Source organism: Pundamilia nyererei, unplaced genomic scaffold, assembly GCF_000239375.1.
Source record: "Pundamilia nyererei isolate P.nyererei 1_Seehausen unplaced genomic scaffold, PunNye1.0 scaffold00241, whole genome shotgun sequence".
Taxonomy (NCBI): Eukaryota; Metazoa; Chordata; class Actinopteri; order Cichliformes; family Cichlidae; genus Pundamilia; species Pundamilia nyererei.
Window position 1 is genome coordinate 30,442 of NW_005187642.1, and position 23,030 is coordinate 53,471.

Sequence of the window (23,030 nt, forward strand, 5' to 3'; positions counted from 1 at the left end):
TATGACGTAAATCAAATGACAAACAAGCTCCGTTTTTGTGTTTAACCTTTTCCTTTTTGTGAGGACTGTCTGTACGGATATGAAATGGTTCGCAGTAATACGTATAAAACTAAATAAATAAAAACATATTTTCTTAAGTGCAATAAGAATTATTTAACAACAACATGATAACGCATATATCTGCTAGGTCGGTTGGTGGTCGCTTGCTGATGACGCCATACTTTTGACATTGGCATGGGGCGTAATTAAAATATAGGTAACGATTAGCGAGACATTTGTTTTAAACTTAAAGCTTCCTTCTATAATTATTATATGTGATATAGTATTTGTTGCAAAGACTATAAAGCAAGAAGTGTTCGGCTCTGTTATAAGCTTTAGTCTGGCTTCCATGTGATTGTTAGCTAATGCCTTTAGCTTACTAGCTGCTAACTACACACTGTTTCTCTTTTCAGCGGACATAGTATTTGCTGTAATTATGGCTCTTCCCTGGCTCTCAAGATCCCTTTCTGGGCTACTCATGGAGACGGCGTCCCTAAATTGTCAGAGGAATTTCAGGTAAAATTCTTAGAAATGTTGTATTGTGTCCATTGTTAGACCATCTAAAGAAACCAATTCAGCAAAAATAATCCAGTTGACCAGAAAACGTAGCATTTTTATTGCAGCTTTAAATATATTGCGTAATGTGCGTATGTGACACCGCAGTGCTGTTTTTAAACTCTTATATATTTAAACTGCATTTACTGTAAATCTAAGTTTAAGACATGGATGGAAACCCGAATAAACTTTTGAATAGTGAATGTCTAAAGTCATTAGTAGTCAAGCTGTAGTGCTGGGTTTTATGAGCTGATTATTTTCAGACATGCGGGAAAAAAGGATGTGAGGTTTGTTTTTTTTTGTTTTTTATTATTTGAAGGGAAGGTCCTTCCATGTGTGAGTATTTTTCCCTATTCTTCTAAAGTCACATGTAAACAGTTTTCCTGAAATATATGCAAGAGCTGGTCTCATAGGACAGGCTGAACACTTTCATTTTACAGCAGTGGCGTGCCCCTCAGCCTCAATGTCCTATTATACAATTGAATTTTCTAATTCAGTTATCCGGTGCAGTTTGTGCCCTAAATTACCCCCATGAGCCAGCCCTGAATCATTTCTTTATCAAGTGCTTATGGAGCAGTATAAGAGGCAACTTGTTCAATTTACAATATCACATGATATTTAGCTTTATATTTTAGTAGAAAAGTGGATTACTTGCATACCTGCTGACTGAGAGATCTAAGTGACTGTCATGGTCAGTGATGCTTAGTAATGAGTAATGAACTTAACTCCTTAAGTTGGACATGACTAATATACTCTTTGTCTTGTCAGTGTATCTGCTGTTGCTGCAGCCATTCAAAAAATGACAAGAGTACGTGTAGTGGACAACAGTTCTCTTGGAAATACTCCATATCACCGTCCTCCGAGAGTGATCCATGTCTACACCAAGAACGGCGTAGGAAAAGTTGGTGACAGAGTGTTACTTGCCATTAAAGGACAAAAGAAGAAGGCGCTTATCGTTGGACACAAAATGCCTGGAGAGCGGATGGCTCCACGCTTTGATTCTAACAATGTTGTACTCATTGAGGACAATGGGAACCCCACAGGAACAAGGATTAAAGTCCCTGTACCCACACATCTACGTAAACTAGAGGGAGATTACTCTAAAGTATTGGCAATTGCTAATTCATTTGTCTAACTGTGTCAAATATGTGAACATTTTGTGCTCAAGTTGTCTTCAATAAACTTTAAACGAACAGATGTTATTGCAATTGTTTTTGTTTTTTAACTTGGTACTGCAATTAGGTCAAATCTTTATCAACATGTCTTTTTTACAGAAGCATCCCAATGCTTACAATAAATACAGGCTTTACCTTTGAAGCATAGACACTTCTTGTCCAGTAGCCAAAGAGAATGTGGGGCAAACTTGTGTTGTGGAAACAATGGAAAAATATCATGAGCCTTTGAATATTTATTGACGGCACGAAATACATTCGTAACACATGACTGGCACATTTTACTGGTTGTTCGTACCATGATTTTTTTTTTCCTGTGTGTATAAGGCAATGATCAGTATCATGTGATTCCTGTAAAGGTCACTAAAAGTGAACGGATACATTATTAATGTGAGGCAACTTCTCAAGCAGCTTCAACTATAATGCAAGTGCAATTTAGTAAAAAAACAAACAAAAACCTAAGAGGTGAGTGGCTTCAATTCATCAGCGTCATGTTAAACAGGTTCAACTCAGTACATATTAAATGTTTCAAGTTTGTCACTGACATCAGATTGGCTCCGTAGTGACACCTACAGGTGTAAGAGTGAAACTGCTGACTCAACACCCTGGCGAGATTTTCTAAAACAAGATTTAAACAAATGAATGCACAATTACTGAGAAACTAAAGCACTTTTAGAAATAGCACAGAAACAGATTTTCAGACTGACTTCAAAGAGTGAAATTGTCAGCTGAGAGTGACATCAAAATTAAAACATGTAAAACCAACTCGCAGTAAACATTGCAGCTAGTGATTTTCTACATGCACATGGCCATGCTCTGTAAATAAAGATGACACATTTATATCATATGGTGACGGCTACATGCTGTAGCCTTGCATAGATCCTAAAATATGTCCAGGATGCACCACGTTGGCTTTGCTGGACTTTGGTTTTCTGTTACACAGCTATTTTGCAACTTTTATTTAAGCTGAGGTGGGATGTGTAAAAGGATCTGAAGGTTTCTAGGGCGAAAGGGTCTTCATAGCTCCAGCTTCACGGCAGTCTGCAGGCACTGTGCCCTTACTCGATACACCTTAACAGAAGGTTCTCTTCAACCACACATGGTCAGATAAAGCCACTAGCAAGGTAACAAATAAAGTTAGACAAACAGAAAAGTTTGACAAAAGGATACTGGATACATTTTCTTTTTAAAACAGCACTCACCTCTGTCAGGGTCATCTCTGCCTCTCCTGATCCCGCCTCGTCAAATTTTCGGAAAGTCCCTATTAATTCAAAGTTTTCATCATTTATTGCCACTGCATTAATAATGAAATATGGTGCCACTATGCTGCTTTTATTTCTAATGTGTCTGTCAACATTACTTACTAAACATGGCTTCAAGCTTAACCAAGCAGCATATGAAGCTGTCAAAGTCAATCATCTCATTCTCTGCATACCGGGCCACCAGAATCTGGTGGAGTCGATTATTCAGCTTGAAACCTACAAAGAGTTTAAAACGGGTTAGTATTCACTTAGTGGTCAGTGTTACGTCCCTCTGCAGACTACTTTATAGCATAATTAGGTATGCCTTGCTACTGCCAGGTTGGATCTGCTTTTGCCTTCAGAGTTGCTTTAGTTCTTAATAGCACAGAGTCAAAATGCTGGAAACAATTCATCAGAGATTTTGGTCAAAGAACTTCTGCTCACTGGATATTTTTTTCTGTTTCTGACCATTCTCTGTAAACCTCAGAGACGCCATGTGATTGGCTGTTAACCTGTACTTGGTTTAACAAGCAGGCAAGCCAGTGTGTAGCTGTGTCAATATGATGCTTTGATATGAAAAATTATACCTGCTGCTTCCACAGCAAGTCGCATCTCATATGAGCTCATGGCCCCTGACTTGTCGAGGTCGAATTGTCTGAAAACGACCTGAGAGAAGGAGACGGTAACATAAATAGAAATACAGACAAAGTATAACGTTCCTGTTTTAATCGCTCTTACCAGCCACTTTCGGATCTTGTTCCAGAGGATCTGAAACTCCACAAGTCCTAAACGAGCACTACCATCTTTCTAGGAAACATTTTGTCAAGGGGCCAAACAAATCACATGCTAAAGGCACAATTTAATGCCTAAAATAGTCAGTTTTGAAAGATTTAGGTGTGATAACACCAGAGGATACATCCATCAGGTTAACCATGGTCCTACAAGACTCAATACTGAAGCCATCGGTCTTCAGGTCTTTGTCTGAAATGACAAAAAAAAAAAGAAAAAGACCGTCTTCAAACCATCTGGCTAAAAAAAGACACACGGTTAAAGGGAATGGGCACTACAGTGGAATCTAATACAGTAATGGGAGATGTATTAGTAATATGTGAATTGCACCCAAAATAAAGAGAACACTCACGCCGGGCGACGACTCTGTTTAGAATAGTCCTCAGCTCATGAATAGAAATCTCCATGTCCTGCAAAACAATGAAGGACAACTAAACTTTGCAACTAAGAGCAACTTTACTGGCTTTGTTCCTATCATGAATACTGCAAACGCAACTATTACCACTACATATGGTGTTTTATCAGATAATTATATAAAAGTAGTACGTAGGTGAAAAGATGCTAAGCAGTAAGAGAGATCTTTTCAAAACCTACCTCTCCTGCAAGTTGAGCAAACATGGCCTTAAAAGAGTCATCAATGTCATCTTCAGTTATTTCTTCCTGTAGGAAAGCAAACCATGGTAGGTACAGGGTGTAAAATCAAAAAGCCTTAGCATTCTTGCAATACGTGTAATAATTTAAAATTTCCAACTGATGTATACGTACATCCTCTCCCAAATCGGCAGAGACTTCATCATCCAGCTCTCTGCAACAGACAAACTCTATTGGTACAAGGCCTCCTTTTCCACACATTGTAATGGGTGAAAATAAATAACAAAATACAAGCGTAAACATACTCTGTCTCTGACTGCTTCTCAGTGAACACCCTTAGGACAAAGTCGGCCTCTTTACCGGCCTCAAAGGTGGAGGGAACGATGAGGTACTCTCCTGGAGGCAGACGGAGCCGTGTGCTCACCTCCCGGAGGTTGATGAAGGTTTCCGAGCGAGCACAGGAGGAATGGCTCAAAAAGAAATTCTTCTTCAAATGGACATTTTGGCAGCCTCTGTACTAAAGGCAGCAGCAAGCAGAACACTGGTTCAAATACACATGCAGGCTTTTAGCTCCATTTACTGTAATCACAGACACACATGGTTCACATTACACTAAGAGTAATGGTAATGAAGTTTTTTAAAAAGTAGTAAAGTGATGCTCTGCTTACCTCTTCTGGAATCTGCAAAAACAGGGGAAAGAGTTTCAGGAATGAGCACGAGGATCCTTTTAAACATACAAACAAGGCAAAGGGACAATACAGATTTTCTCTGTTCGCACCTCATACAGAGCAAAGCCAATGGTGTGCATGTCTTGACCTTGACGTCGATATCTGCGCCGGTCTTTCTGCATGAGGGCTACTAAAAAACTGCACGCCACCTCATCGTCCTCTGGGTCGTCGTCCTCCTCCAGCAGCGTGATCTTATACTGAGGGTTGATCCAAAACGTGTCTGCACAGACGGGACATTTATGTTAGCCTGCTTCATGGTCCAACAGTCACTCACCTGCGGAAACTGTGTACACTTGATTGTAAAAGTCATGTTTGTGGGGTATACACAGTTAGGACTCACTGGGATGGTTCCTGCAGCCCCCGGCGGTGCTCCCTCTCCTCCACGTGCCGTAGAACTTGATGGTGTTCCAGTGGCTCAGGCTGTCGTCACTCAGAGCATCTGGAGTCAAGTTGCAGATCTCTAGTCGAGAAAACTGCCTGATGAAATCACTGAAGGACATCCTGGAAGATGTAGTTGTAGCTTTCCTTAAACAGCTAGTTCAACACTGTGCTTTTTCACTCACTATAAGAGTTTGATGATCAAATTTGCAGCACTCTCATATCTGTGTGTTAATGATAAACCTGAAGCTGGGAAACAGTAAGCCTAGCACTATAATAGATCAGAAGGAAATAATTAACAGCACATTATACTCGTAATTACAGCTGTACAAACAAACCAGCTGGGTTTTTTTTTTACAAGATAACACTCCAGCAGCAAGTCACTGCTTTTAAGTTGTTTTTGGATGGAATAAAATCACATTTATATCTTTACAAAATGGATTTAAAGGCAAAGATTTTCTATCTATGGTCAGAGTCAGTTTAGTGTTTACTCTTAAACTTTGATTGTTTATGCTGAGTTTTTGCTAAAAGCCTTGTTGTAGCTTATTGTTAAGACAAAGACACAATATTCTCATCCAGGCAAAAATATCTGTCTGTTTCTTTAAAATCATCTAGTACCAAAACTCGCCATCTTCCATCTGCAGATGCAAGTCTTCTCGTTCAGAAGGGTCGATCTGATCCCATTCAGGAGAACTACAAATGACAAGAAAAGCAGTGAGAACAATTAGTGAAGATGGTGCACCGTATTTGACCCTTCCTGATTTGTTATTTCTTTTAAATATCTGTCATGTTTACATGTTTCAGATCAAACTAAGTTAAAACAAAATGCCATTTTCAAATCATGATTTCGTCCATTAAAAGAAAAAAATGCTGCCTGGTCCTTTGTGAAAAATTGCCCTCCTTGTTAAATCGTGAATTAATTGTGATTATCCACTTTTTTTGGAAAGCCGAGTTCAATTTCATTAGCCACACGCCGGCCTGTTTGCTGCCAAACCTGCTGAATCGAGAGACCAAATAGACTCGCTGTAAATGATAGAACCATGAATTCTGCTCTAACTGAGAATGTGTGGCCATCAGTTCATGCTCTAAAAATCAAGCATACTTGGATTATGCACCAGGACAGCAATCTGAAACACCTCTGAATGGCTAACAGAAAACAAAGTGGAGTGGCCTATTCAATGTCTGGACTTTGAATCAGAGTGAGATGCTTTGACATGACCTTAAACAGGCTGTTTATGCTCAAAAACACTCCAACATGCCTGAATTAAAGCAGTCATGCAAAGTAGAGTGGGCCAAAATCCTTCGCAGTGATGTGAAAGACTCATTGACAGTTATCCCAAAGGCCTGATTGTAATTATTGCTGCCAAGGTCAGCACAACCAGTTACAGTTTAAGGGGCAATTACCTTTTTACACAAGGTCAGGTAAGTTTGAATGACAAAGTTTCAGTTTCCATAAATGAAATCATAATTTAAAACTGGATTTTGTATTTTCTCAGATTATCTTTGTCTAATACAACAAAGTGTTTGATCCAAAACATGTAAGTGTAATAAATATACAAAGAACTAAGAAATCAAGATTATTATCATTATTAATATTACTCATATTTGAACACACTCACTTGTCACTCCATGCACCAGTCCACTCCACCTGGCCCCAAGGGTTACGTATTCGGATGAGGCGTTCGGTGTTGTCATGGAAATTAACCTACATAACAGCAGAATGACAGAAAAATTAAAACCACAACTTTCACGGTCAGGCAGAGACTAAAAACGATGCCCAATCCAGCAAACAACAGCAAACAGACCTCCTTCAGCCCAGTGACTGAGTAGGCGTGGCCTTTCACAAGCTTCTTGAATGTAACAGCCTCCATGTCAAAGGCACTGGTGATCTGTATTTATATAAAACATGATTAGTGCATCTCAGTATGAGCCTTTTAGCATGGAAAGAAACAGGGGTGCTTTTAATAAAATGTGTTCAGCACTTACATCGATGGAGCAGCCCAGCAGGGAGCCTCTCTCCAGCGCTTTGCCAATTATCCTGTAGAGATCTCTTGGAGCTCGGCGGAGCTCATACATCTCAGACACACCACCAGTGAAGTCCTCAAACCCTTCAGTGGTGCTCCCTCCAGACAAAGCCTCATAGGAGCCATTCAGCCTGATAGCACATCAAGAACACACTTCACATTGATTGCCGTACACAACAGCTCTTCAGATTATGGCTTGCTGTTAAATGCTAAGCGATGTAGCGGGCAGACACCTACTTAGCATAAGCTTTCTCCAGGAGTGCACTCCAGAATTCATTACCCTCAGCTGAATGGACAAACATTAGCTCCCCATCCTTTACTGGCAACCTGTCATCAATCACGACATCTACCCATTCGCCAAACTGCCAGAACTGCAACACAGAGCAATAATCAAGAACTCCATCCAAATGAAGTGCTTGCAAAGAGAGTTTGTAGAAGATGATGTGAATTTACCTGAAAGTGGAAGATTCCTGCATAGTCGTCTTGGAAGGACTGACCGTGTGGGACAACCCGATGAAGAAGCTTCTCATTCAGCGTGAGAGAAGCAATGGCTGCTAAGAGCCAGCAGTCACCTGCAAGTTTAAAAATAAAAAAAAAAAGCTTTAGGAACCTCCATCCATCTGTGGCGTCCTGGTTTTCATGGCAGATTCAGCATTAATGACTCACCCAGTGCTCCCTGACAGATGTCTGTTCTGGTTGCACCACCAACGATGAACTGAGGGTCTTGTGTTAGTTCCTATGGAGAAAAAAGAAAATAAGTCGTTCTGAGAATTATTTTTGGAAATCAAAAATCAAACAGTCAAAGATTTGAACATTTTTTTTAATATACAGTCATTGTATAAAGAAAGCACGCCCACTTTAAATTCTGAGGTTTTTATGTATTGGGACATAATAAAAACAATACAGCCTTTAGCATGTCTGAGAACAACACAGAAGTTGACTGTGGAAAACCCTTACTGCTTCACTGAAGCAAGTGTGTTAAAAATAATGCTAAGCAAGAAAGATACAGGTGCCGTTTGTCAATCTGGGAAGTGTTAGAAGGCCATTTCCAAATGAAATGTAGGGCATCATTCAACAGTGAGAAATATTACTCTCAAGTGGCAAACATTCAAGGCAGTCACCAAACTTCCCAGGAGAGGAAATCTAACCAAATTCACCCCAATGTCAAATCATGCAAGTTAAACTGCAAAAACAAAAAAACCCAAGAGCTACAAACTCTACTGACCTCAGTTAGCATGTAAAATGTTAACGTTCATAACAGCACAACTGGCAAAAGACTGAAAAAGTGTGGCTTATTTGGAAGGGTGGCCAGAGGAAAGTCTCTTCTCCGAAAAAACAAAACAAAGGACGTGTCAGCATGGCTTAAAATTGCAAAGTTGCATTTGAACAAATCACAAAACTTTGAAACAATATTCTTTGGACAGATGAGACCAAAGGGGTGATGTTTGGTCTTGATGCACAAACCCAAACACAGCATATCGGCACAAACACTTTGTAGCAACTGTCAAGCACGGTGGTGGAGGAGTGATGATTTGGGTTTGTTTTGCAGCTGCGGGACATGAAGCCATCTGTCTGACTGTTAATGCCTGGCCCAAACTGGATCCAGCAACAGGACAATGATCCCAAGCACAGCAGCAAACGTCCAGACCTCAACCTGACTAAAATGCTGTGGTCGGTCCTTAAAAAGCTGTGCATAAACAAATACCAGCAATGAACTGAAGCACTGCCATAAAGGAAAGTGGGTCAAAATTCCTCCTCAGTGATATGAAACTAATAAAGTCATAAAGAAAGCAAAATGTTATTGCTCCTAAAGGTGGCACTACAAGCTAATGAATCATGGGCAGTGCTTAGTTTTTCAAACACTGTTTCTCCGTAACGGCGTCATCTTTACTGAAGAATAACATTGTGTAACACATTGCGTGTTGCTGTTCATGTGAGGATGTATTTATTTAATTCCAAGAACTGGAGAGGACTAGATAATGTTTATGTCCTGATATGTAAAACCTTAGAAAAGAGGGTGTGTTTTCTCGTTATCATGACTGTAATGTTTGAGGCATCATATCATTTATGTGCCAACTTCCTGCACTGTAAACAAATGTCCCGGGGAGGGAGCGGTCAGAGAATGTGTTACATGCCAACAGCTGCTGTGGTCAGAGAAGTCCCTGTCTCTACTTGTCTTATTCTGTCTGAGCTGGCAGACATGAAATGAGAAACTGCCATCGATATGTTTGCTGGCAGGTCCAGTCATATCCAGCGACAGACAAAACAGCACACAAGTTGTGAAATATCATATGAGATGGGCCAAAAGCAATAAACTTTTAATTGTCTTTATATAAATGTCTGCAAAATAAATGTTATTTTTTAATTTCAGACTCTCATATAAGACTACAGACTACGGTGCCTGTGCATCCTCTCGGTTAGCTCACCGTGGGCCTCATCCACTCCACATCCTTTGTTTTAGAGGAATAGGGGGCAAGTTCCTTAAAGCCCAGAGATGGAGGCTCGGCAGGGAAATAGGGGTCTTCAAACAGGCAGCCTGACTCCAGACATTCCTGCTTCAGCGCCTCGTAATCCTGGCCCGCAAAGTGCACAGCTTGGTCCTTGGAGCCCATCCCTTCCGCCCGGAGCCTGTTGGCATATATGCTTGCAGATATCCCTCCAACTGAATACATGCTGGTGCAAGATAAAAATACAGAGTTGGTGGTTGGGTATGCACGGTGTCATCTATAAATAGCAGCAAGCTAATCTGTGACACACTCATGTCTAAGAGTTATAATACAGCAATCAAAACCTGCATTCAGCTAGCTGGCAACCCTTTGTGACGCAGAAATTCAGCATTATGATGTTAGCTTGCATCTAGCATAAAAGTGAAGGCTGTAGGCTCTGAGAACACTGAGGTCTGTCAAGTCATTTATTATTATTATTATTGTCCCTTATAGGTAATGTAAACAACTTAAAAAATAGGCATTTCAGATTTTTTTTTACATTTCATATGCAAAAAAATAACAATTCCTTCACTTAATAAAATGCATTTTTTCAAAATTTTTCAAAATGTTTAAGAATTGTTTTTCTGAGTGTAGTGAGGTGCAAAATGACCAGATTTATGACCTCAGTATGTCCTCATTCCAGGTTACGGCCCCACAGAAAGCAAATCTTGCGAGTTTCCCTGGTAAAACCTGTCATAACTCAGTTTTTTCATTCTTACTTTAGCTCCAAGTTCATTTTGTATTATCATGAAAACAAAATGATAAGTGATGGCATTAACAAAGAATAGTGACTATGGGTAACTGTGTTATAAGAATCACCACCCTGAACCCAGAGCAGCAAAAGAAGAAATGTGATACCTTGTCTGTATTTGCAAGCTGAGAGGGGGAATCAGACAAAAACAGAGAGAAAGGTCATTCGCATAAGCTGCTTTTTTTTTCTTAAATCAGATACACAATACAAGTGAAATGCACCCCCCCCCCCCAATTGATTGGGGGGGAGGGGGGTGTCTTATTTTCCAGGCTATATTCAAATCTTCAAGGAAAAGAAAAGACCTATGCAAGGAAATCATGAGTTCAAAAGACGTAAACGTCCCTTAGACTTGAATTTGGTACCTCATGAATCAGTGCTGACTAGATCCTTTGGCTCTCTACTTGCCTCAAAAGGAATCCAAATGAGCCAAGTTAGGTAAATAATCTGGGCGCTGAAAGTTGGAAGGGTAAACTTGGCTGGAGCTGCAGTGGTGAGGGGGCCAGGACATCCGTGACAAAAATGGTTAGGTTGGAGAATGAGCTGGTGTGCAAAAACAGGCTATGCTTTTGGTAAAAACAACCCGCAGACAGGAACATTGTTTAAAGGGCCATCGTGCCCCCGCTCTGAGGCCCCACTCCCCATTGAGCTGCGGGAATTCCTCTCTGCTCTTTCAAAGACTGCTGATCACAAGGATCTTTTTATTTCCTCCCAATAAAGTAATCAATAGGACTTCAGCAGCACCCTAACAAAAAACAACAGTCTGTCAATAAAAAAAATAAAAACAAAAACAGAGGAGCAGTATTAGTGTCTGAGTAATGCACGTTTGCTCCTTCAGTTCATTTGTGATTTCACAGGCCCGAGACTTAAAAGTGACATTATGTCATTACACAAATGGTTTAGAGCACCTGTTCAGAAGTGTGCTGCAGGCCTGTCTTTACGCGCACCCGCTTTAAAGATTTCTGGTAACAGCAGAGCACATTCACACTCTCATTTAACCCTGGATAACGCAGCTGAATTAAATCTGTGATCTCAGAATTAGACGGCTGTTATTTATCTTGACTCTTGCGAGAGATAAAGCATGCATTAAATCAAATCAAACAAACCGCACTGTGGCCTGCACTTCACAAGGCACCGTTAACTTCAAGCTCTCCAAATAACAAAGAAATAAAACGCACAAAACGACACTCACCGCCGCTTTCACGCCAATTTCCAGCTCCTTGCAAATGAACTGGATACAGTAGTAAACTGTATAAATCTGGTGGAGACACTGGTTCCGTTGGATCGCAGGTCCAGGCCAAGGTCCAACCCCTCTGCACCGTCCACACTGCTGCACCGCCCCCGCCCCTACAGGAGGAGGGGCCACCGCTCACACCCACCACACACTGCCGCTGGAGGCGCTAAAGATGGCAGTTAACCATGAACAAAACACTTACATTGGTCAATATCACGCTATGAAAATATGAAAGGCTGAAATTACAACTGACTGCAACATTATTCTGTAATACTGTATAACACCGTCAAATTTAGGCCTAAATAGAAATCTTCTTGATTATTGTACCTGACTATTTTGAGCTATTAGCCTAAAACAGGGCTGCCCAATCCCAGTCCTCGAGAGCTACTATCCTGCAGGAACAGTATCTGAAAGTCATCTCTTTAAGAAATGGGAAAAGGTTAATCAAAGACCTGAGGCAGGATTCATCTGGCCCTTCAGTTAAACCATCTGTTTTCTGAAGTTTTATCAGAAAAGTAAGTTTTTCCTGTCAAGAAAAAAGAAAGGAAACAGAGACAGAGGCTGATATATGACAAATTACACAAGAACCGGACTAAAAACCATTAAGAATGGAGTGATGAATCCAAAATTTGGAGTTTCTGGATCAACTTTTGATTGATATGTACAGACAAGGTTCAGGAGAGGTTGCAACAGAGAGCCTCTGCAGCCATCTGCGGCTCTGTCATTGTTTTCGGATATTTTTCTGCCAGTAATGTTGGAGATTATGAACACAAAAAGTACCATCAGATTTTGATCCACCATGGAATACCATCTGGAAAGCATCTGATTAACAGTGACTTCGTATGGCAATTATCCTAAACGCAGTGCCAGCGCAGGAGAAGCATGATAAATGAACTGCAGTCAAGTCAGAGCTCTCAAGTCTCTTTAGTCAGTTTCTGTAGTTGTCATTTTTAGGGCACATATGCTTACAGTACATAACCCTCTGCCCTGCACTGACTTCAGGTTGTCTTTCTAACAATGAAGAGTTTATTTTGATCAATACATCAGTGCTTATCTTGGGTTAAGAGTAGATGAATAAAACACTAACAATCATGCTTTTCTGAAAAAGGGTAACCAAATATTAAATACCCAATAATAGCTGAACCGCACTCTTTAAGTGCGAGCTAAAGAAACACCGAAATACAAACAATGTATCCTAAAATGCAATCATAAATGATTCTGTCTTCAGTTCTCGTGTTTATATTCAAAAGGTGTTCATAGGACCGAAAGCAAAACTAAATTTGTGAGAGTTTAATATCATCACTATAAAGGTTAATCATAAGCTCGTGTGTAATGTTCAGCTGGGTGAAATTCTGTGCTGATCTATGGCAAACACTTTGATAACACCAAATAATTATTACCAGGGAGATAAAGTGTTATAAATGACTACAAAGATTAAGGTACAAATATAGCTGGTGTAAATATGATCTCATCCTTTGTTCAGGTGCAGGTATTTGAACTGGCCTGTTTTTAACGGAAGTTAAAAATACGCAACTATCACAGGGCCTCCAAGTGGCCAAAAAAGCTAATATTGCAGTTCAAGTCTGTGAATCGGCCGAGGCCTTTGCAGAGAACTAAAACAACATGTCATAAACACACAAGAACTGTTGTACTTATAGATGGATTCGATTTATTTAGCTGTAAGAGTGTTGGTTTGTTGTGTTCTGGTAAAGCAATGTTGCAGTAAGACCAACATTACATTTTGCTGACACAAAGACAAGCAGGTGAAGTCTGTTTGTCAAAGGTAACAGACATCATGTGATTAATGTCCTGTTTTTGAGTCCGCCCCTGGAAATCTGTATTGTGCCTTCTTCCTGTTTTTTGTCTCTCATGCAAAACCTTTGGTTCAAAGTAGCTGCAACAGGGAGCTCAGTGCAGTCCCACCCTGTGGTAAATAATAATGAATTATTATGTCTGAAGGCTATGCTTGTTTTTGATGCTCATTTTCCATGTTATGTTCATAAGCAAGACAGTGTAAACACAGCGGTTAGGGGTTTATGATGCAACGTTCATGAGCTGCTTTTGCTCCAGTGTTGGATAAGATTTAAGATGGAAATCGTCTCTTAAAAGAAGTCGTATGTATTCAGGTGTCTGTTTTCCTGCCTTTCGCACATGAATCGTGTTCTGTTAAAAGAGAAAAAAACAACAACAACAACTCGTGCCAACAGCTTGCAGCTTGATCAAACTGACTTCAAGAAGTGTTTGACTAAGGCTTGACTTTGCTGTGCTCTGCATGGAGGATGTGATGAATAAGAGTATATGTTTACACGCAATTGGATCTGTGCATCAACCAGGCTTAGTGTTGCAGTGTCATTTAGATCCCAGTTGTTTTCAAGCTCAGTTTGATGGTTGCTTCATTCTATATGTTTTTAAGAGTCCCTTTCACAACTCTTAACTATAGTTACCACATGTAATCACGCTTGGAGAGAAAACATCTCTATTTTTTGGGTTATGGTACTTCTATAGATTATTACAGAATGTGTAAAAGTCCAAATTTAAAGTGGGAGGCATACCTATCTCCACCATACATACAGATGAGATTAAAATGTAGGATAAGAATGTCCCTTGGGTGTAGTCCGTATTTGTCTTTCAGTTGTGGTCACTGCCATATTAGTGCAGATTTGCTTAGAGCTGCTGTTGGCTGCTGTTTGCCTCACCTGTCCTAGCAGCCCCACCCTATTTGTCACCTGACCCCGTGTTCCAAGAACCTGAGAGAGCTATAAAGAAGGCTGACACAAAGGTACTTCGGATTGTGTTCACCTGGCGAAAGATTTGTTCATCAGTGAAGCCTGAAAGAAAGGACAAAGAAGGACATTTACTGCGACCGGATTCTTGTGACGATGACATCTACAGCAAGTCGACTGGCCCGTCAGCAAGACAGGGAATTGGGCATTGGCACCAACGCACAGGCAGTGAAATTCTACAAGCAAGATTATGAGGCTCTGCGGCAGCAGTGTCTGGAGACCGGCCACCTGTTTCAGGACGATCGCTTTCCTCCTGAGCCTAAATCACTGGGCTACAACCAGCTGGGACCATACTCATCAAAGACTAAGGGCATCGTTTGGAAGAGGCCAACGGTAAGAGGCCAACAAAGCAAACAATCATTTTTAACACAAACATATCATATTTACAAGACTTTCATTATTTTATTCATTAATCTAATTATACTGTACTTCCCATTACTGAAGGATGTTTTGCTTTCATTGCAGGAGCTTTGTTCCAACCCTCAGTTCATTGATGACGGCGCTACAAGGACGGACATTCGGCAGGGAACTCTGGGTAAGTGATGACAGCTCAATAATGAGGTGAGCTGTGTTTTTTAGACATTTGTGAGTAGCACCCACATATTCTGCATTTGTTTGTTGGTTGCAAAGCTGCTACGCTGTTGAGACCAGCACATGCTGCCCATGACCTCAGGGCATGTAGTCATATATCTGTCCTTACCGTGCAGGTGACTGCTGGCTCTTAGCTGCCATAGCTTCTCTGACTTTGAACCAGGACATTCTGGCTCGTGTGGTGCCTCCTGACCAAAGCTTTACTGAAGGTTATGCTGGGATATTTCACTTTCAGGTCAGGAAACTTTTGCTCCACTTGCTAATTTTCTTATCTGGTTTTGTTAATAAATTATAAATAAAATTACACTTTTGGTAAGAAGTGACATACACATAATACTAATTAGATTACACTCTGCGGTACCTTGTGGCAGTTCAAACAGATTTGTACTGTCATTCAAAGCACTTCAGTTAACTTTTTTGACCAAAGTGCTTATTCCCACCTCTGCCAACTACTGAAGGGAAGATCAGTCCAGATGTGACTGCATCGATACAAATGCTGGTATTGGTATCAGATTGATACTAGGATCAATACTGTTTATATCCTCTTAGTTCAGTTTATAGCCAACTGCATGGTGTCAAATTAATTATGATTTACTTTTGGCTATGAAAAAAATATACCTTAGACATACACTATTAAACGTGTCTGAACCTTTTTGTGCTGACTGTATATGTTATTTATAGCCTATTTAAACAACAGAGGTTGAGCCAAAGACCTTGTGAAACAAGCACATTTACATTCAGTGTCTAAAAAAATTGTTTGTGTATTGTGGATTACTATTTGTAAAATTAACTAGTATAAATCACAAAGATTTAGTGGTCCTTAAAATGTCTTCAGAATTTGAAAACTAATGATGATTCATCTCATAACTCTCAGCACGCAGATCACCACTACAGTTCCCTTTTTAATTTGAAAGTATCAAAAATACTGACTCCGTATTTACTTGCTATCAGATCGGCACCAAATTTTGCAATATCACACAGCACGAGTGTTTGGATAAGTTTTAACAGGCCCCAGCGCTTACTACGTGTCACAATGTTGACAATGTTGACAACCTGAGGGCATGTCCAGGTGATGCACTTGCTAACACCCCCCCCCCCCCCCACACACACACACACACATACACATATACACACATATACAGTAAAAATGTATGAGAAAGCATTTAGAAAAGTTACTTATTATCTGCCTAGTTAGATGATAGAATAATCACCCCCGAGGAAAAAAGTCTCCTTGCACTTTTACAAGACGAGCGTGTATTTAATGTTTTCAGAGGTTTAGGGTGCTTTGGGTGTGCAAACAGACTAGGAAAGTGTTTTAAGAACCTGTCCGTTCACCAGATTATGTATAACCTATCACTAAGAACCGACCAGAAGCTCGGGTAACAGTGCTAAGTTAACAGTTCAACAAACTTGATCTCAAAATCTTGTTCATTAATAAAAAAGCACTCACACTTATCAGTGTTTTCTATCAGTTCTGGCAGTTTGGTGAGTGGGTGGATGTGGTGGTCGATGATCGTTTGCCCACCAAAGATGGAAAGCTGCTGTTTGTTCACTCAGCAGAGGGCTCAGAGTTTTGGAGTGCACTGCTGGAGAAGGCCTACGCTAAGTATGGATAGCTCCTCGTATATTTTTTTGCTTCATCATAATGGCGTGTATGTGTACACATATACATTTACACTACCCATGTTCCTTTGTGCCTGACAGGGTGTATGGCAGCTACGAGGCTTTGACAGGAGGAAACACTATTGAGGGTTTTGAGGATTTCACCGGAGGAATTGCAGAAACATACAACCTAAAAGAGGCTCCAGCAAATCTCTTTCACATTATTCAGAGGGCCCTGAGCCTGGGTTCACTGATGGGTTGCTCTATTGATGTAAGTCTTATTTGCATCATGATTTGCATTACAGTTTGCACATAAGCATGACATCAGTCTGATAGACATTATCACACTGGATTTAAATTTCGCTGTTTTCAGATCACCAGTGCCTATGAGTCAGAGGCAGTTACATCTCTAAAGCTTGTAAAAGGACATGCATACTCTCTCACCGGTGCAGAGGAGGTACGCGGATTATATAGACTGTGAACTGGTATTCAAATTAAAAAAGAAAACAAAAAAAAAAGCGTGCACTACATTGGATTCCTATTAAATGTGCTTTATTCTTCAAGGCTAATTTTAAAGGGCAACAAGTGCAGTTGGTTCGCATCAGGAACCCGTGGGGTGAGGTGGAATGGACAGGCCCTTGGAGTGATGGGTGAATATTTATATTTTGTACATATAAAGGTTGTGTGAGGAGCTCAGAATATAGCCACTGGTTCTCTACATTGATGGAAGTCAGTGGCGGTGGTTCGGGACATGTGATTTGGATCCCACCTAGATGCTTCTTAGGTGAGATGTTTCTGGCAGACACAAGGCAACCTTGAGATATTATATCTCTCAGTTGGCCTGGGAACACCTCTGTGCACCAGGAATAAGTTAGAGCTGGATAAGTGGCATGGATGGATGCTTGGTTGGATGGATGGATGGATCATTAGCTACTATTTATTAATACTAGAATTCTTCCTAATATCAAAATTAGATCCAGTGAATGGAGCCACATCACTGAAGATGAGAAGCTGAAGTTAAACAATGTGGCTGAAGATGGAGAGTTCTGGTAATTCTACATGCTTCTACATTATACTGACTGAAAATTACAATTTTATAATAATAGAATAACATCAAAAAGCTCTTTATGATCAAAACTGCTTTAAAAAAGCTTTCATTGAAGAATCGTGTAAAAGTTTCTAAAACGAGCCAAAACGATCAAAAGAGTGACAAACCATCCAGGTATTATGTTGCAAAAGACATCTGCTCAAGTTGAGTTAAAGCTGGACTGTATGTAATACCACTTTGAACAACAACATAGAAAGAAAAAATATTTTAAAATGTAATCCTGTTCAAGCAGGTCAACTACTTTCCGATAAAATGCTGCCACCTTGTGGTTTCCTTAAATCGTGCAGAGGTTTTGGACAAAAAGTACCTTTAACATTAAGACACATGCTTTAAAAAATGATCCGAATATTATCTTAAGGAGAAATTGTTCTTCTCAGGATGTCCTACTCAGACTTCATCAGGAATTTCTCCAAGCTGGAGATCTGTAATTTGACCCCAGATACACTCACTAGTGATGATGTGGGTCACTGGAACTACTGCCAGTTTGAAGGGATGTGGAGGGTCGGCTCCACTGCTGGCGGCTGCCGGAATCACACAGGTTAGAATGAAATCAAAAACCTTGTATGTCTGAATAAGAACTCCTTTCATGGTCCAGATTATAAAAATTATTATTATTTTGACTTGCTGTCCAGCCACATTCCCATCCAATCCTCAGTTCCTGTTGCGTCTGGAGGATGTGGATGATAATCCTTTGGATGGGAAGCACGGATGCACCTTTCTGGTGGGGTTGATGCAAAAGGATGGACGACGGCTGATGAAGGTTGACCCCAACCTCGAGACAATCGGTTTTGCCATTTATAAGGTACCTTAGCTTCATTTCATATTGCTCATAAAATCACATACTTTTTTTGACAGCTGACAAATTTTCTAAGATATATTTGTTTCCTTTCTTGCAGGTTCCAGATGAGGTTTGTATGTCTACTTTCCTTTAACTCTTTCCTTCTCTTTTAAGCTGAAATTTGAAAAAGAAAGTGGAAATCACAAGAATCACAAACATAGCTCGACTGATTGCATTGAGAGGAGCCTGACTTTCTGTATCTGTTCAGTACAAAGGTCGCAAAAATGTCCGCCTCGGGCCTGACGTCCTGCTGCGTCAGAAACATGTAGCCATGAGCCCCAATTTCATCAACACACGGGAAGTGTGTGGCCGCTTCAATCTCCCACCGGGAGAATATGCCATAATTCCCTCAACCTTCCATCCCCACAAGAACGGCAGCTTCATTCTCAGGGTGTTCACAGAAAAAGAGGCTGCAACCAGGTATCTGTAATGTGACAAGCAGAATAATTCCTCAGATTTCAGCACTTCACTTTCTACTGCCACTGAAGTTGAAAAGCAAAGCTAAAGCTAAAAAAGTAAGCTTTTTAATCAGAAAGACTGTGCTAAAGGTGTGTTTCTCTTTCCTCAGACGACTGGAGCAGAAAATTGATGCTAAGATAAAGGAGGTAATAATGTGACACCTGACAGCTGTTCGTGCATAAAATAAAACTGCTTTTTTGAGACTTACTTTTCTTTCTTCGTTACATCTGAAACTGAAGCATATATGCCATCCTGAAACTTAAATGCTTAACATTCATGGTCCAAATTGATCAGTTCGTTGTTTTTATCTTCTCTGTTTTTCTCTCACAGGACAAGGTATCTGAAAAGGATGTAGATCCTCAATTGAAGCAACTCTTCAAGCAGCTGGCTGGCAATGTATGTTGAGGGACATAAGAACCTTTTATTACTGTTATTTGGCTCTGAAGTTAATGACTGCCACTTTTCAAACAGAACACGGAGGTGTCCGCCTTTGAACTGATCAAAATTTTAAACAATGCAGTTTCTCAGCGTGAGTACAACAAAAGTTTAAAGCACTCTTTTTTTTTATGAATTAATAGTTGGAGTGAGAAATATGTTGTCATTTTCCTGCAGGGTCTGACATTAAAACTGATGGATTCAGCCTCGAGACAGGTCGCCTTATGGTCAGTCTGCTGGATGTATCCTATTAAGGAGTCAACTGCAATTTTTTTTAGGTTTAAGTAATCGTATAATCTGGAAGTTAAAGTACATAAATAACTGATGGTGAGCTTCATAGTAACCTTGACATTGTCCAGAAAGATGAAAGTGGGAAGTTGGGACTGATGGAATTCCAGTTGATTTGGAAGAAAATCCAAAAATACTTGGTGAGATTTAAATAGTTTCAAATCCATGCTGCTTATCCTTGAACACATCTGTGTATATGTTAACGCAAGGCATGGCTTCTTGGCTCATACAGGAGATCTTCAAGAGTCTTGACACAGACAAATCTGGTACCATGAGCTCCCATGAGATGAGAGATGCTGCCAGTAAAGCAGGTAACTTTAACCATCCAAAAAGTCCCGCTTTTGTCCCGTCAGTCCACAGAATGTTTTCCTAAAGTCTCGGGGATCATCAAGATGTTTTTGGCAAAAGTGAAACGAGCCTTTGTGCTCTTTTTGGTCGGCAGTGGTTTTCTCCTTGGTACTCTCTCATCGATGCTATTTTTCCACAGTCTCTTTCTTATTGTTGGATCATGAAGGCTGACCTTAACTGAGACAAGTCACACCTGTAGTTTTGTTGTTCTGAGTGCTTTTGTGACCTCCTGGATGAGTCCGTGGTCACTCCTGGGAAATGTCACCGCTGTTCCAAGTCTTCTTCATTTGTGAATAATGGCTCTCACTGTGGTTCACTGGAGTCCCAAAGCCTTAGCAGTGGCTTTGACACCCTTTCCAGACTGATAGATGTCAATTACTTTGTTTCTCATCTGTTCTTGGGTTTCTTTTGACAATGGCATGATGTTTAATAATTAATAATTTACACTTATGAAAATAGATTCATTTTAGTGGCCAACAGGTGCATCACCTTTTGACTGCATTAAGTCTGACTGTACAGAAGTTTGTGGATTCAAGTCTTATTTAATGGTCCCAACAGTCAAAAAGAGCATAAAGAGAATGCTTTAGGGTGTGACCACACTGTCACTCCTTGTGGCATTGTGGCTATAGGATGATATACATATTAGAAACTGCCAGGTCTGATACGCTTGTGAAAAACCAAGAAATTCACATTTCAAAAGTTGATTTTTCTGGGATTATATTGTATTTGACTACTGAGACTTACACAAACAGACAAAAGCATGTGTGTGCATATTAATGTTTATCTATGTTTTAATTTGTGTGACATGGAAAAGAAGTGATAGAACTATATCAGCCAGTTAGGGGACTGCCGCCTTGTATGTACTATTCAGGTGTACTGTTCCACAGGAACTAAACATGCATGGGTGAGGCTGTGTAACACGACTCCTAAGCTATTGTAGAGTTTACGTATATATGAAATCTTTTCAACACTGCACTTCCCCAGCATCAGATCTTCCTCAAATATATGGAGATAAGATTACGGTTCCCTGGATATGTCCACTTTTAAAGTTCTGTCCGGGGCATCCGGGTGGATTTTTGAGATTAATGAAAATGTCCCGGTTTTTCTATGGGCCTACAGAGGACCCATATGTGTGACGTCATCGACGAGCTGCTGCTTTGTGAGTGGTTGTTCTGCCTCACAGACGGGACAGAGTGCGCCTCTTTAAAAGTTTAAAAGATGCCAAAGCGCAAGTGCAGCTTTTCAGACGAACTGCAAAAGAAATTTCCCTTGTCCCGACCCAATACTGGTAATTTTTCTTATACAGATGAGGCCTTATTTCTGTACCATTATTTAATTCCAGAGGTTTTTAAGTTATTTTTTTGCACTTGTTGACTTGTAAATGCCTATATGACATTTTTTATTTCACCATTCATTAACAGCACACAGAAGGCATCGTTTAAATATGTTTTTAAATTTTTTCTTTAAGCAAACAGTATTATTAAAGTTCTTCATGACTGGGCCAAGTGTCCTCTTTTTTGGAAATCAAAATATGGTCACCGTAGATAAGATGGAAATGTTTTTGTTTCCCAGGGTTCCAGATCAACAGTGCTGTGCTGAGAGCTGTTGTGAATCGTTACGCTGATGCTCAGTATGCCATACACTTTGACAGCTTTGTAGGCTGTCTCTTTAAACTGGAAATGCTCTTTAGTAAGTGTCACTAAACACAGCAACATCACTTCTACATGTTTTATCGCTGTCTGAAATGTCTTTTTGTCTTTGCTGCTTTACCAGAAGTGTTTAAGACCCTGGAAAGGGATGACTCGGGCAAGATTGAGCTGAACATGCAGCAGGTGTGTAGGAATACAACAAAGGCTGCTGGTTTTTCAGCACTTCTCATTCGGGCCGCTAGCTGCATAATGTTGTTTTTTATTGCAGTGGCTGTGCCTGGCAATCTACTAGCCCTGACAGCGACACAACAAGGACCCCTTTCAGATGTGAGCACAGAGAAAGATCAGCTGATCAACAGAGAGTTCCTTCATTTCTGATTTACTTTTCACACAGTATATTCCAAATGCTAAAGTCCCTTTGGGCTATACTATGACTGACATGTATAACATGCCATGTAAGTTGGTTTTTCTGCAAATATTTCTGTTCAGTAGGGAAAAACTTGGTAGTCTTGGTGGGTATTTTGCTTTTCATTTCTTACAACTTCTGTCAAGCTATAAAAACATGTTAAAAATAAAAAAATAAAACAAACTAAGAAACTATGGCATCTGCACTCTTTTTTGTTACAAGTCAAATGTTTAAATTACTCAGCAAAATTCAGAAGGTGGTCTGTGACTGAAACTGCTGAGCTGGAACAAGTTTTCTGGCATGCAAAATAAAGGGTGTGGTGACAGGTGAACTGCACATATGACACTCTCTCACAACAAGAGAGATGCAGAACAAAGTGGCTGCACGAGCTCCTCTGAGATGCGAAATGCTGTCGAGAAGTGCAAGATTTCACCCTTTTTGTTTCTCTACCGTTGCCCTAACATTTAAGAGGCTTTCAGAGATGGGAAAGGTCTGAAAGAGTAAAGACTGAAGCAGTCAGGTATGTTTTGCCTTTGTT

General features: G+C 40.2%; 3 protein-coding genes across 4 annotated transcripts; 2 read left to right on the forward strand and 1 right to left on the reverse strand.

The window, feature by feature from the left end:
• Positions 1 to 37: 37 nt before the first annotated feature.
• Positions 38 to 1,791, forward strand: mrpl14 (mitochondrial ribosomal protein L14). Its single transcript, XM_005749314.2, has 4 exons — positions 38 to 87; positions 188 to 256; positions 453 to 555; positions 1,363 to 1,791. Exons 3-4 carry the CDS (start codon positions 476 to 478, stop codon positions 1,727 to 1,729), a joined length of 447 nt encoding a protein of 148 aa, XP_005749371.1. The 5' UTR covers positions 38 to 87; positions 188 to 256; positions 453 to 475; the 3' UTR covers positions 1,730 to 1,791.
• A 198-nt stretch (positions 1,792 to 1,989) lies between these two features.
• On the reverse strand, positions 1,990 to 12,111 carry capn1a (calpain 1, (mu/I) large subunit a). Of its 2 annotated transcripts, XM_005749318.2 has the most exons (23): positions 11,944 to 12,111; positions 10,862 to 10,879; positions 9,944 to 10,190; positions 8,184 to 8,253; positions 7,971 to 8,089; positions 7,755 to 7,888; positions 7,480 to 7,648; positions 7,299 to 7,382; positions 7,113 to 7,198; positions 6,112 to 6,186; positions 5,456 to 5,616; positions 5,166 to 5,335; positions 5,056 to 5,067; positions 4,693 to 4,904; positions 4,562 to 4,601; positions 4,391 to 4,456; positions 4,149 to 4,206; positions 3,924 to 3,988; positions 3,746 to 3,814; positions 3,595 to 3,673; positions 3,131 to 3,244; positions 2,969 to 3,027; positions 1,990 to 2,882 (listed from the first exon to the last, which is right to left on the reverse strand). In XM_005749318.2, the coding sequence occupies exons 3-23, from the start codon at positions 10,187 to 10,189 to the stop codon at positions 2,856 to 2,858; spliced, it is 2,115 nt and encodes a 704-aa protein (XP_005749375.1). In that variant the 5' UTR covers position 10,190; positions 10,862 to 10,879; positions 11,944 to 12,111; the 3' UTR covers positions 1,990 to 2,855. The 2 variants fall into 2 exon arrangements, with proteins under 2 accessions (XP_005749375.1, XP_005749376.1); XM_005749319.2 differs by lacking the exon at positions 10,862 to 10,879.
• Positions 12,112 to 14,180: 2,069 nt separating this feature from the next.
• Positions 14,181 to 22,646, forward strand: LOC102203400 (calpain-2 catalytic subunit-like). Its single transcript, XM_005749321.1, has 21 exons — positions 14,181 to 15,101; positions 15,234 to 15,303; positions 15,476 to 15,594; positions 16,832 to 16,965; positions 17,064 to 17,232; positions 17,335 to 17,418; positions 17,526 to 17,611; positions 17,936 to 18,010; positions 18,447 to 18,607; positions 18,702 to 18,871; positions 18,966 to 18,977; positions 19,116 to 19,327; positions 19,476 to 19,512; positions 19,697 to 19,762; positions 19,838 to 19,895; positions 19,979 to 20,043; positions 20,161 to 20,229; positions 20,322 to 20,400; positions 22,010 to 22,126; positions 22,211 to 22,269; positions 22,355 to 22,646. The coding sequence occupies exons 1-21, from the start codon at positions 14,865 to 14,867 to the stop codon at positions 22,376 to 22,378; spliced, it is 2,103 nt and encodes a 700-aa protein (XP_005749378.1). The 5' UTR covers positions 14,181 to 14,864; the 3' UTR covers positions 22,379 to 22,646.
• The last annotated feature ends 384 nt before the right edge of the window (positions 22,647 to 23,030 follow it).